This window comes from Hetaerina americana, unplaced genomic scaffold (genome assembly GCF_022747635.1).
Source record: "Hetaerina americana unplaced genomic scaffold, ioHetAmer1.1.p SCAF_35, whole genome shotgun sequence".
NCBI classification, from domain to species: domain Eukaryota; kingdom Metazoa; phylum Arthropoda; class Insecta; order Odonata; family Calopterygidae; genus Hetaerina; species Hetaerina americana.
This window is the reverse complement of record NW_027286930.1, coordinates 2512239-2526920: the sequence shown is the minus strand read 5'-3', so window position 1 is coordinate 2526920 and position 14682 is coordinate 2512239. Positions and strand designations below refer to the sequence as shown.

At 36.9% G+C, this 14682-nt stretch overlaps 2 protein-coding genes across 2 annotated transcripts in view; one reads left to right on the top strand and one right to left on the bottom strand.

Annotated features, from left to right (window-relative positions):
* Positions 1-3412, bottom strand: part of spd-2 (spindle defective 2) — a 40415-nt gene extending 37003 nt beyond the window's left edge. Inside the window, exons 1-4 of the mRNA XM_071589252.1 lie at positions 3363-3412; positions 961-1047; positions 808-878; positions 185-400 (exon numbers count right to left, since the gene is read on the bottom strand). Coding sequence (XP_071445353.1) covers positions 185-223 — 39 coding nt within the window. The 5' untranslated portion in view covers positions 224-400; positions 808-878; positions 961-1047; positions 3363-3412. The remainder of the gene's footprint in view (positions 1-184; positions 401-807; positions 879-960; positions 1048-3362) is intronic.
* Positions 3413-8753: 5341 nt separating this feature from the next.
* Positions 8754-14370, top strand: mRpL4 (mitochondrial ribosomal protein L4). Its single transcript, XM_071589260.1, has 7 exons — positions 8754-8912; positions 8982-9024; positions 9109-9320; positions 9904-10128; positions 12315-12424; positions 13889-13962; positions 14068-14370. The coding sequence occupies exons 1-7, from the start codon at positions 8856-8858 to the stop codon at positions 14211-14213; spliced, it is 867 nt and encodes a 288-aa protein (XP_071445361.1). The 5' UTR covers positions 8754-8855; the 3' UTR covers positions 14214-14370.
* Positions 14371-14682: the final 312 nt, after the last annotated feature.

Genomic DNA, 14682 nt, shown 5'->3' with positions numbered 1-14682 from the left:
GGGTTGGCCTACACAAAGGTGATCATTATCAAAGTCTCATACTTTTGACCAGAATACACTGACCAAAAGGTCACAAACTGCAGCACATGGTGAGAACCCAGAAGAAACAGAGAGACTAACTCACTCATTAATTCAACATAATGAAGTTTTTTTGACATGCTAAATTAGATGATATAGTCCTTACCCTTCCAGAATCAAAAGATGAATGGTAATCTTTGCCCATAATGGCAGCGATTTCTCCACTAACTTCACCACAAAATGAGTCTTTAGAGAAGTCAACTGAAGATACATCAGAAAAGCTGCCAGCCTCGCTCCTTGTATTGTCCGGTTTCAGCAGGAAAGATGGCACACCAAGAGTTGATAAATCATTTTCTTCTTGACTTGGTATTGCATCACAAACCTAAGATAAATACAAAAAATTAAATATAAAGAGCTTACACAATAGAAGGATGGAATGGTTCAAAGTACAGGATCATTTTCAAATGGTACTTCATATAGGTAAATAAAATTTTAATGAATAATTTACAAAATACAATAAATGCCATTTTAAAGTGCAAGTTCATCTCAGTTTAGCCACACACAAATTACTCGCATCAGAAGGGGCAGAAAATAGTAGTAAAACCCCCTGAAAACCTCTGCAGAAGCAACTAAGGGTTTTGGAAAACATTGGGTGCATTTATGAGGAAGAAATTTGTAAAATGAAAGGGTACTCTTAATAAGATCATTAAATAATATTATTTGAGGGTAGGAAAAATGCACTATCAATGCATAATTATGCTAAGACTGATTCCAATAATTTTTCCCTACCTTTGATGATACAGAACTTTGGCTGTTAACTTCAGCCGATTGCGGAACTTTTCCATTGGATTCACCCTGACCTAAAAGATAGATATAACAGAAATTATTCACTTTGAAAATTGTAATACTTCTGTAAAAATATAATTTAAAAGATCTTTTTACCATAACTTTTGGCTTGTAACTTATTCTGTCGCTGACTCCTGTACAGCTGCTCAATTATCTCTTGGGAGTTATCCAGAACTTCATTTCCTGTTAAAATATTAGATATTTAATAATTTATAGCATTGCTTTACATTAATCAGGAATCCTTCCACTTTCAACCGCTTCAACTCCTTATGGTATATGAAGGGCACTACTGGCAAATATGCTTCCTCGGTTATGTACCGCATAAATATTTAAATGTTATGTTCAGGCCAAATATAACAAAAATGCCTTTTGGATTTTATGTAAACACTGCTATCAACAATGGAATTTGCATGCACTCAAGTCCTCCAAACTTTTTACTGCCCACTCAAGAAAACAACTTTCATGAATCTGCTCATTCTAGACAAAACCTTTACTAAAAAAGTAAAATACTCCAAGAGTTAACAGTAATATCTCCTATAAATTGTCCTCAACGAGGCAGTGCTTACATCTGTAATGCTTTGCTTTCCCATTACTGAGAATGTAACATTTTAGTACCTCCACTACTTGTTGTATTACATATCTTGTCACTTAAAGGATGGGGCCAAATCTTCAAAAATAAAATTTAAAAAATTATCTGTACTCGAGGACCCTCTTTTCTGTTTCGTGGAGACATAATGTAACTACATAATGTGAGTCATGAGGTGGCTATGATGTCTTTTAATGCAGTATCCCTTTTACCACCTTCTTGTCTACAACCTTGACATGATGGAAAGGATTGAGTGTTCTGTTGACCCTTAGGGCTGGGCTGCACTGGTAAGGGCAATGATGATTGCTTCTAGTAGGGTCAACTATTGTACACTGGATTGGTCAAAAGGCAAATGCTAGGCAAAGGGTAGTCCATGCAATGCCCATTTATCAGATAGGTGGCCCAAAGCGGCTCAAATGGAGGAATCATTTATACTGCTGGTGTCATATTAAAATCACTATTTAGAAAGGCAACAGGAAACCACCTCAACCATCTTTCTCAAGATAAATATGGATGGACCGTAGATTCAAGGCTTCTGAGATCCAAGTGTGGCAATGAATAGAGAAAAGTTGAAAAGAGAGAAAGACAATACATACGTTTTATTTAAAGTGAACAAAGGGAGTAAGTTGCAAGGAGAAATAAAAAAAAGGCAGAGAAAATGGGTGGAGGAAATAAGGAAAGGTAGTGGAATGTTAAATGACATGATGAATGGGCAAATGCAGGGTAAGTTGGGTATAGGAAGGAAGAGAGGAGGCATTTTAGACAGCATGAAGGCAGGCAGGAGTTAGGAGGAAATGAGAAAAGAAATAATATAGGGCAAGTGGAAGTTCTCATGTTAGATAGTAGTATATAGCCCTTAAGATCCACATTAAAAACCTACCTTAACTCGGTTGAATACCTTGAAAAAATGAGAAAGACAAAAACAATTAGCAGTATTGCTGATACAAATACTGTGAAGGTGTGAGTAATATAAGGGTAGTTAATCACCAATTATTCATTGACCTCATAGTATTATGAGTCAAGAAATATCTCAAATCAATTGATGAAATATTTCTTAATTCAAAATCAGAGGTCCATACAGGGGATAAAATGATTACGTAATTACCCCCATAGCATATAAAATAAAAATATAAAAAAAGCAATTGTAAAATAAAACGTAAAAGAATTGGATTTCAAATATCCAATGACTCAGGTTATAACCAGTACTATAGAGTGGAAAATGATTCTCGGTCATCATCATAAGGTATTATGCTGTCAGTTCAAAAGTGTTCTACCCTTCCTATCTGTTGATTGTCTCTCTTAAATATTTGATTCCAGTAACTTGTAAAGCACAATTCCAATTCTATCAATAACTTTTAAACTATTAGTTCTAATTGTAATACGATTGAGGTAATCAATGTATGTAACATAACGTTCAATAGAGAGGAATAAAGCCGTGAAATGGCTTCGGTAGGTTTTTTAACTGGAATTTTATCGCTGGACTGTTTCCTGGGGTCCTACTAACTGATTAATTAGGTACCCGAGTAAATTATAACAGTTACTGCAGTAAGATAAGAACTTAAAATTTACTACAACTTTGATGCCACTTAAATATGGCACTATTCTAAGCAATATGAGAGCGCCAGTGGCGTGACTCATCTTGTTCATGGATAGCATCGAACTATAAGCAATTGAAAAGCTAAAAACCGAAAATCACAAACTTTACGTAATTATTTAATCTTAAGTCGAATCTTTCAATTGTGGAGTTAATGAGAGGAAAGTTTATCGAACAACAGGATACGAAGTGAGAGTTGCGGACAAATACTACCAGATTTTGTCATTATGCAATGTAATGAAATCACACTAACCAACACTGAAGCATGATACCTTCCTACTCACGTAATAGAGCATACAATAATACCTTCGCACTCACCTAATAAAGCATCAATATCGAGGACTCCAAGAGACTCTTTTGATGGCACCCTCTGGCCAAAGGAGGCATCAGTAACACTCATTAGAGAATGATTTTTGCCGTCAGTGGTTCTTCCGACAGAAGCTAAGGCTTCGGAAAATGATTTTAAATGTTCAATGGTTCCAGTAAGTCTACTGGTCGAATTTCTCTGCACTTTTTGATTTGCAGGCACATCCATGATACTGAAATGGCAATTAGTAGAATGCAAAACTCGAAAAACATCACACAGCTATCCTTTCCACACTATGGAATACCAAATGTCCCAAATGAAACCCTTACCTCTGATATCTGTCCCCGTTATTATTAACAGTGGAAGTTGCCTGTGGCACTGGAGTTCCTAAAATTGTCTCATCGACGAAGTTTGTATCTTCACGTCTGAACTTCGACATTGTGACGAACAAAGTTACTTTAAAAATATCCCAGGAATGAATTAAGGCCCCAATTCAAATCTTAAAATCGTGTCATTTATATTGATAGCACTAATCACTTAGTCTTCTTGATCAAAAATGATTTATTTTTAAAATTGCTCGGGTTTCAAGGACCCGTGCCCCATTTGAAACTCGATTACCTGTCCCGGCAAACCATCCGTTACAGAAACAAAAGGTTATAGTATTATGGACCGGAAGCTATTATTCGTTACTTTTTTGTTTGTCGTTCCCCGCCTGTTTTGCACCGTATCTCGATGCGCTAACGTATTCGAGGTTATTTAAAATTTTATTGAAATAGTCCTCTCATCAATCTCAGCTATTATATTAAATTGAAAGCTGAAGAACTCCCTGCCATAAAGTAGCCTTACGTTTGTATTAGAGATTTGATGTGGAATGCCTAAGAAAATTTAATTCTGTCTGTTGCTGTAATTCTAAGATTTTTGGGATAAATAATCCTATGTTAGGCGTCAGGAATGGAATTGACCCCAGGGATCATCAGCGGAAGCTACCCCTTTAAAGGACTATGGAAGATACTGGGACAGTTTGTTTTTACGTAACGTTTGGTCATCCATTTGGTGCATCGAACTTCAGGCATTTAACTGTGTAAAATTCATTAGCCTTGACCGTGACTCGTACCTAAATTGCCTGAATTCCGGGACGCGTCGGTAGCTCAATTAGTTTCAGTCCTGAGACGCAAATCCGAATCCGATTACCTCTTAAGGCAAATTACTTTAATGATGTGGCATTCCTTCATTTTAATTGTTCATTACATTTCTATCAATGTTCTCTCTTCTGTGTTGTGTAGACGCTTTGAATGGCTCTGTTAATGTTTTCTATAGATATTTGTAGTAGTAATAGAGTATCGGGTAACACGAGTGTCTTAGAAGAATGTGTCAAAAGAATGAGTTCCAACTTCACCTTCTTACGTACGTCCTTGTCAATTGCCAACTCCTTTCATAAATATAGGGTTATATTCACTGGACCTACAGGTGACTAAAATTAAATTGGATATTTTATCATATATAATAATTTTTCTGTCATATTTTCAAGGCAGATTGAGAAAAAATATTTGCAGATCAAAACAATGTTGAAGCTAAGACGATGGGGACAGAGTCCTTCAGTAATTTATGATTACTTTAATAAATTAAGGTGCTTATGAATTATTCCCACTATCATTTTATACCCATATCGAAGTTTTATTGCACTTTTTTTTAGATCTTATTAATGTATACTAACAATCTTTGAGGAAAACTTCTGCAGAACATCATTGTGATAGGTAATCTACTGTTTGAAGTAGGTTTTGGATGGACACAACTACATAATACATTTTTTGGTTCTCATAACAAGATAAAGCCCAATATCCTTCTCTATAACAAGTTTCTCTTCATCCCTGCATGATTCCTTCATCCTGTCCAACATCCCTATCCTTTTCCTGCCCTTTCCTTGTTTGCTAAACATTCTCCCCTCTATCATAGTCTTCAACATTCCATTGCCAATCAATATGCTTTCATCCATTTCTCCTACCTCCTTATGATTTCTCCCAACAATTCCTTCTCCTGCCCCACCATAACCAGCCCTTCCTCATTTGTTTTCCTCTCTGTCCACTTCACCTCCTCCACACCCACATTTCAAAAGGCTCTAATCTACATCCATGATCCTGCTTCAGTGACCATGTTGCCACGCTTTACATAGCTACACTCCTTATCAAAGTTTTGACAAGCCTTTTCTTAATATCCTTACTCAATGTCCCTGTCGTCAATTCCCTCTTCCTTGAGAAAGGTTCTTTTCCTAATGCAATTCTTCTCCGTATATCCTTAATATATTTAACCTAGTACTCTTTGGTCCGACTAAATATTAATAAACAAAAGAAATATTATAGTAAAAGTATTTTAGGTCATGAGCTTAACCTATGCTACATAAATCATGCCCACAATAACTCAAAACTTTTTTCACTAGGCCTGTGATTATATCTTCTCTTTGACATGTCATCATCCCCTTTATAGGTTCTGCCTCAACTGTCACCTGGCATTTTTCAATGATCACTTCAGCAGCTTCTACTCTGCTGTATGAACATTCTACAGAGGGTAGGTCTTCAACATGCACACCCTATGACCTGGCCATGAAGCTACTTCAGAAGGCCCAATCAACTCAGATGCCTGCTCTTTATTTTTCCCATCAATCTTACTACTTGTCATGTGGTGACATCAAAAAATTTGTTGGGAAGACTAAGTCAGCATATACTTCAGCTTTAACCTGAGACATCCTGACTCCACAAGGCCCCATGTTGGGTTACTGCTCCAATTTTGGATTAACAGAGGGCTACATATGAATCTTGCATGTTACCATCTTCCCTGGTGAGAGCAACTTTTATTTTGGCTGGCTGGCTGATTACAGCTTGTTAACTGAATTGCCATATTTTCTTCCTCAGCATGTTTCACCTCATTCTTACCTTTTCCCTGCTTACATGCACCCTGTACATGGGTGTCCTCTTCATTGTACAGCCACCAGGGCTGCTCCATGAGGGTTTGGACTTCTCCTTTTCCCCCTTCCATCTCATCGCGCAAAACATCAAATTTCCCAGATTCCTTGTAGGGTGGACTTGGTGATCTCAGTTGCAATTCCTTCAGGGCCAGGTTTGCCCTTGAAGTGGCACTTTTCACCCTCCTATCTTGATTCATGGGTGCGTTTGAAAACTTCTCCTTCAAGTTTTGGTCTACTCATGCACTCCTAGGGAAGTTGCTCAAATAAAAGTATCCATCCATTACACTGCATGGACTCACTCTTCCATCAGTATTCTGCTTCCTCTGGCTCTTTATTCTTGACAGCATATGAAGTCTAAGACAAATTCTTCCTTTGGCGTGGGACACATGTTTTTGTTGTTGCCCATAGACCCACATCAGTGTTATAATGCTCAGGGTGCATTCAACTGGCTTGTATTCCTTGCTTGATGCCAACCTTCTCCCAGTCATCAACCTAAATCTCCAGTCTCCATATATTTCATTCCTTCCACACGAACCTTAATTTCTTCAATCTGATTATCAATTTGTACTGTCAGAAAATTCAACTGAATCTGGATCTGTGCCTTTGTTTGTGATGATATATAATAAATCAGTGTCATTAATGCTGGCAAGATATTGCTCATCTCACTAAATGATGAGAATTGTAATTCTTCTTCTGTCATGAAATACTATTCTCTTCTTGGACTTTATCCTGCCAATCCTGAGGAAGCCTCATTCTGAGTTCAGTTTTGGATTCCTGAAGTTGGCAGACCTTCATGTCCAAAAGCTTCATTGAATCATGGGAAATTCTCATTCTTTACAAACAAATACAAGCCACGTTGAAAGATTGTGACACTGTGATGCATGAGAAGACTGGGAGCCAAGATCAAAGTGCTGATAGGGGAGGAAGTATGGGGGGAAGGCTACCTTTCTCCTCTGTTGGGGAAAGGAGGGCAAGAGGCTACAGACTAGGAAGTAGTCAGGGTTGCCAAAGGTCATATTTATCCACACATCCTTTTCACTATAGTTTCTCATAATAGAATCGAACTGCCCAAAAATTGGTATCTTTGCATAAGCTAGGAACTTTCAGCCAAGTTATAACTGTGCATTCTTAAACTTCAAAATGTTTGGAAATACTTTTTCAATAATCCCAGTCAAAATCATGGTAAATCAATAATGAATTATACTAAATCACTTCCTATCCAGTATATATTTCTACCAGAAATATGTCATTGCTCTTATTTTCAGATCCAAGAATAACAGTCCACATGAAAATATCCATTGCAAGTTAAATATACTCAAGAGGAAAACAAAAGAGACCTCATTGAGGAACAGATTCTGAGAGGACAACCTTTTATGTCTCCTTCATTTTAAACTATATGACATGGAGAACTCTACTAGGAGCAATTATCATTGTTCCCACAAATATAGCTCTAGGGGTCATGAGAATTTACAAGCCTCTCCACCAATCCAAGGTCCATTGGAAAGGTTATCAATATTATTATCCAATTTAAGTAGTAGTTTTTAAGGGAGGCGACCAACTGATAAGGTCATTGGTGGTTGGGAAAGGAAGGGTGGAGAGAAATCATTAGGTGCCAAAGGGTCCGCAATTTAACGTCCCACCCGACGGACGTCGCACTCAAGCAAAGTTTTTTCCACAAGGCATCCGAAGTAGGGATCAGGATATCACTGAAAAATTATTGTTGCCTCTGAGATTTGAACCTGGGCCGTGTCGGTGGAAAGCTTGTACGTTAGCTACCACACCATCCCAATCCCCTCCCGTTTATAATAATTTGTTATAGACACTGACCAAAAAGCCAGCAGGGGTGTGACAATGGCGATTTGAATTGGGTATTCTATCGTTAAAAATATCTCTTATTCAAGCTTCAAAAAACACCTGAAAACTGACTTGGTAGAGAAATGTTAGTACTGTCTGAGTTGGCTGACGGCATACTTATACTTGTATGATAATTTATGCAAACTAACACTGGAATTTTATTTTTTTATTCTTATGTAGTATCGTCTGACAGTAATCCATGTTTGCAATTGACCAACGGAAAGTAAAATGTATATTTTATTATTCGTCAGATTCCTTGTCTGGTAAGACACTATTTCTCCAGCTCATTCGAGGTTCAATTAATACACGACGTTCTGTATGATTGAATGTATACAATGTACCAGACTGCTGACACATCTAAAGAAATATGTATCGAACAATGGACGCCTGTAGACATAATGATAATGTAAAATGATGAGAATTTTCTTTGGTGGAAGAAACGACTGCGTCATATGGTGATACATTTCCCCTTTTAAATTGAGCTCGAACAGTTTGGCCAAGAAGCAAGGTCAATGATATGTGCGTACCTTTCACGTTTCATTTCAGTCATGATTGATTAATTGATTTAACGTTGAAGTACATCGTCACATTGACGGACGAATTCATAATTTGCGCTGCCGCGCTACATCAATGTTTAGTTTAAAACAAGTTAGATGTGATATTCGCCTTGTCTGTATCTCTTCATTTAAATATGTTATTCTCAGCTTCATTTAGAAGATTTATGTGCCCTTGTAACAATGTTAGAAAGGTAATTGGACGTTTTTATTTAATCATAGCTATTTTTATAATCGATTAAGCAATTGTTATTTTTCCGTAGCTCTGCAGCACCTTGTCACCGAAAGAAGTGGAGGTAACATTAGGTAAAAATCATTTGTCTGTGATATTCTTAGTCACTTTCCTGTGTATTTTCCTTGTAAAATACATTAATTTCATTAATTTTTTAGAAGCGAAGAGTGATGCACCAATTATACCGCCTAGGGAACTCCAGTATCCTCCCTTGTACCAAAAGCCGCGGCAAGCTTGGGTAGAGAATTTCAATAAATTGGAGGAAGAAAAATTAGCAATTGTGGACTTGCATCCTGATATATTTGGTGTTCATCCGAGGATTGATATTATTCATAGGAATGTATTGTGGCAGATAAAGTACCGATTTGTGGTTAGTATAATAGTTGTTTTCCTTTGCAAAATGTGGTCGATATAGAGTTTAATACTTCGTGTATGGGACGATTACTTACTGACAATATTATAAGAGATCACGGGTGGTTCATGAATGTGTCTCTGGCGGTGAAGACAATATTTTGTTGCTTTCCTCATGCTTAAAGGAAATTACTTTTACAATTACATTACTTTATGTATTATTACAATTATATTACTTAAAATATGACTATTCGAAATACCCCAATCAAAGTTATTTAATGACGCCATGCGGCAGCTGTTAATAATATTTTGCCAAAATAATATTTGGGAATCATTATTGATATGTCCATGAAGTATATACGCATCGGGAATATCAAATTTACTGAACGGGAAAGATTTAAAACTCATCTACATCGCAATTATTCTTCAAGTCTGTTGTGCCTTTTTCATATCCAAATTTTACCCTTATTTAATGTTCAGGGCACCATTGACGGTCGTTGTTCTGCAATTGTGTCTTGGGGCATGTGTGTATTAATGCTGCTCTGGATTACAATTACAAAATACAATAAATTGAAATTAATTCCTGGGTATATTCGTTTCAGAGCTTTGCACATACAAAGACGAGGGCAGAAGTTAGAGGAGGAGGCAGAAAGCCATGGCCCCAGAAGGGTCTAGGAAAAGCACGTCATGGAAGCATCCGTTCACCTCTTTGGAAGGGTGGTGGGAGAGCTCATGGGCCACGCTCACCAACCACTCACTTCTTCATGTTGCCCTATTATTTGAGAGTTTTGGGGCTCACAACCACCTTGTCAGTGAAACTAGCTCAGGTTCGTTAGTTTTTATTGCATCCTCACCAACTTTATTTGATGGATGATTTTCTTCAATCCTTTAAAATTTTTATTTGATACATTCAAGTGTGTAAGCAAATTTTGAAATTTTGTAGTTGGGTCAATGGTCAGATTGGAAATTCTTGCCAGCTTTGACATATGAGTATAGGATTTGGGTGATGGCATTTCAAGTCAGGGGTGATAGCAAAATTCAGTCTAGATTCTCCTTAAAATATATGGTTATTAGTTGTGAAACCCATTTCTTGGAAACTGCTGAGATGATGTTATTCCCAACAAAGAAAAATACGGATCAAGAAATCTGAAAAATTGGAGAGATGCCAACTTTCTTGATCAAAAGTTGGCCCTGAAAAGGATAGTATATTTATGAACCAAAAATAAAATCATATCAGCAAGCTGCCATCTGTGTCCTATTCAAGGGGTTAAAAATTGTTATGGCGCTTGCCAATGTCAGCTGGAACAGATTGTTACTGGAGTGGAAGAGATATCTGTTAGCTGCAGATACCAGTGACTAATGACATCTGGAATAAAGGCATCCTGATTTTACGGAAGGTAAGACCTCTAAAACCCAATATTACAAGTGCAATGAGACAAACGGATTTACAAACTTCAGCGGATACTCCATTCTTCACCTAAATCTATGTAACTCAATGGCTTGCTGAAAATACACAAGGATGGGATCCCACTATATCATTGTTTTGTGCCATTGCCTCCCTGGCATAGGCTGATAAGTTACCTGGCCCAGTTTCTCCAACCATTCTGGGGCTGATCTCCATCCCACTAGAAGAACTCAGCCCTCTTTATTAGGATTACAGAGAAAACCATAATTATTACAGAAGGTCCTCTCATTGGCTTTGACTTGTTTCATCATTCACCAATTCCCTATTGAAGATACCAGCAAGATCAACAGATCTCTCGCAGAAAGGGAACTCCCTCAGGATATTACAGGCATGATGGAGTTTTGTCTCAGAAATTACACCATTTTTTTGCAGAATGAAGGTTTTGCAAGCAAACCAAGGAGTGATCATGGGATCTCCCTGCTCATTGCTAACTTGTGCATGGAAGACTTTACAGGGAAGCCTCCGGATTTATTTGAAAAGAAGTGCAAACTTTTTATTAAATACATAAACAGTACGTTTTCCTTATGACCTCGTGGGAAGGAAGAACTGAAAAATTTCTTCAGCACATAAGCAACCAGAATGCCTCAATTCAATTCGTGATTGAAGTAGAAGAGATGACTTGATTTACTTGATGGACTCATCATGAAGTAACAGGACAGTGTCAAGGAACACTCAGTTTACGGGGAAAAAAACCGCACTGGTTGGTATTTAAGTTCCACCTTTTACTACTTTCACTGAAGGCATAAATGTCATTTGAACCCTGTACCATAGAGCTGATAATATTTCTGATCCAAACTCCTTTGCTGTAGAGAAACAGCACCTAATTAAAGAATTCATTCAGAACCTATGCAGCCGGGACATCTTCCTATAGACCACCCAGAAGGAAGAAATGAAAAGTGATATAGTCCTATATATGGCTGCTGAGGCTACCTGTGAGAACCAATGTGAAGCAAAGGCTTGTGCTAATACTGTGCTGTGCTATACATTATCAGAGCTTCAGATAAAATTGCCTGAGTCGTCATGAAGCATGACATAGTGATGAAGTGTAAAGTTTCACCGAAATAACCAACCTTCTTTGAATGGAAACCGATCATTTTCAAAAAGACAAACTCAATGGTGTATGCAAAATCACTTTGGGGAAATCATCATCATGGGGTCATCTCACTCAAAAACTGTTATTGATAACATAGCTACAAATCTAGGCTAGCATAACTTCAAACCTCTAGTTTTAGAAACTACTATCTCAGATACAGATGTGATATCTCTTACAGATGTAACAAAATGCTGTAAATACAATGTCACAGGCATTCGTAGTCCAATATATGTACTTCCCATTTTATCACTATCTCTACTTTCCCAAGAAGTTTCTCCTCTTGTCTTGCCTTTTTTTTTACCAATAATGACTAATCCAAGATTCAGATTTTTGAATGATGTAAAACCCGATTTGGTTGCAAGTATTATTATTATTAAGTATAGCTATTTTCTTAAAAGTGCACCTTAATATGTTACTTAACATGTGTTAATGTCCTTTTAATATGTTATTTATAGGATGACATACACATAGTTGATTCCCTCGACATACCAACTGATGATCCTAAATATATTGAAGACTTGGTGGAAAGTAGAAACTGGGGCCCAGCTGTGCTAATAGTTGATGAGTAAGTAATTCCCAATCATCAAGTGACTAGGTGAACAGGCTAGTAACTAATTTAAAGATCCATGAATGGAAACAATTATTTTTAAATTGTACACGATTTTTTTCACATTTCATTTCACTTGATTTAATGGCTAAAACTTCATCTACCATCACTGTTGACACTCTGGATACACCAAGCAGTGTTTCTGGTTCTTAAAATGGTACCTCATATATTTTGCAAGTGTGGTTTTTGGATTCTTAGCTAGGTTGGTTTCTGGCCACACAACTGAACAATGGGACCTGGGCACACCTGCATAGTGAATGAGTAGGTTTCTCTCCAATCCATTGTTTGAAACTTCTCCAGTTGGCAGCATCAGTGGCATTCACCAATGCATTCAGGAACTCTTTAAGTACCTATAGATGAAAAATGCAGTAGTCATTAAAATTTCTTAGGTGTAATGATTTAGGATTTTTGTTCTATAACTTTCACCTAATGCACAAAAACTTTTTTGCTGGCTCTCCAGATGCCTCTAGCAGCCCTTGTGTCTGTAGGATCCTCACAAGGAGTAAGTGGTAGACTCCTACCTTGCTACGAGATTTCCCAGGGACCAGGTTACCAGACAGGCACTTACTAAATAACCCAGACAGCAATTTTGATTTTGGTTATTGGATGCCTCTCTAAAAGCAGGAAATTTCATCTTTCCTCAAAAGCAAATAGAAAATAGGGCAGAACTTTAGTTTATCATAATTATTCATTAATCATTTGATTTTTTTAAATATTGAGATTTGCAAGTTGAAACAAACAGGGTGTGGTGCTTAAATCCAGACCATATCGTAGTTCTACTGGAGGTTGTGATTGGCGTTCTTGAAAGCTATAGGCATCTAGTGAACCATCATAACCTCAAAATGGCCAAGATATTACGTACATGTACGAGTACAATCAAAGAGCTGCTATTATCGAAAGTGTTTGCACTGGGCATTATATTTGGAAATAGTTCGATTCTTCTGGTACTGTGGCTAAATATAATGCTTTGGAGAAGTCTGGGGAGGGTTTCACTAACCCAGCGAGGAAATCTCATTCGAAGAAACGCATGCTTGTCTGGATTTAAGCACCACAGCCTGTACATATTCTTATTTGTAATGGGAGGATTTAGCAATAATAGAATGTGGCCATCAGGTTCCATTAATCATTTCTGAGGGAGAGAGACATGATGAATTTGGCACTTTTAAACAAAACATTGTATGAATAACACTTAATGAATCAAAAGGCTTAAAGGGTTTGTCGATATCAGGTGAGTAAAAAGACAGGCTTTTTAACCCTGTTAATCATGTTTCATAATTTTTTAAAAAGCCTCTCCTCCGCAAGTCTTGTAATCTGCTTATTAATAGATGTTTGCCACATCTTGGCTAAGTTTTGGGGCCTCTTTCTTCTTTCAACCTGTACTGATTGGCGATGTTAATTACAAGAAAGTTTTGTTTTTTTCAGGTCTGACTTAATGCCTAAGAATATTACTTTGGCAACTGATGCTATTCCTCATATTAATTTAATGCCACCCTATGGTAAGCATGAATTATTTAAATTTGAATTGAAATCATTTTGTCTGCAATTGGTATAAGTATTAATTGTTTGCAATCGGTATAAGTAATAAAATTTTTATTCAATAGGCCTGAATGTATACAGCATGTTGAAACATGATACTTTGGTGTTGACATTAGCAGCCGTAAATGCCATAGAGGAAAAACTACTTCTAAGCTTGCATAGGAATGATGGTATCCACACCAACAAAAAGTATAGAGTCGATCACGTTTAGGCAATTTAAATCCCAGTTTACAACAATAAATTCTAATTTGTGTGTAATGTTAAAATCTCCCTTGTAGTATTTGGTTCAGTGATTTTTACCATATTTGTTGATATAAAAATGCATTTTTGGTTCTTATGAGCCTTAATAAATGAATTTTGTAAATTAATTATGTTTATTATTTTCTATTTGATTGGTGATAAATTAATCACTGTAATTATTATTACTATGTCAGAATGGTGCAAGAATGCTACAAATAAGATATTCACCAGGGATTTTTTTTTCAAATTTATATTTCATCAAAACAAGCCATTTCCCCAGAGGAGATCAACTAGTAAAATTTTTCGCGAAGTTAACCTGCTCACTGAGTAACAGGATATGCCCCAAAAGTAAATAGAATAAATCCAGGAAAAATATTTATGACAGATTGAAGTACAAACTACTAAAATTTTTCAAAAAAAGCATCCTTTTGCATCGACGC

Bases quoted from the DNA above. Each gene is read 5' to 3' on its own strand.
- mRpL4 (XM_071589260.1), top strand. From the start codon at position 8,856: ATGTTATTCTCAGCTTCATTTAGAAGATTTATGTGCCCTTGTAACAAT. The intron at 8,913-8,981 runs GTAATTGGACGT...ATTTTTCCGTAG, and splicing joins CTTGTAACAATGTTAGAAAG to CTCTGCAGCACCTTGTCACC. The intron at 12,425-13,888 runs GTAAGTAATTCC...TGTTTTTTTCAG, and splicing joins GCTGTGCTAATAGTTGATGA to GTCTGACTTAATGCCTAAGA.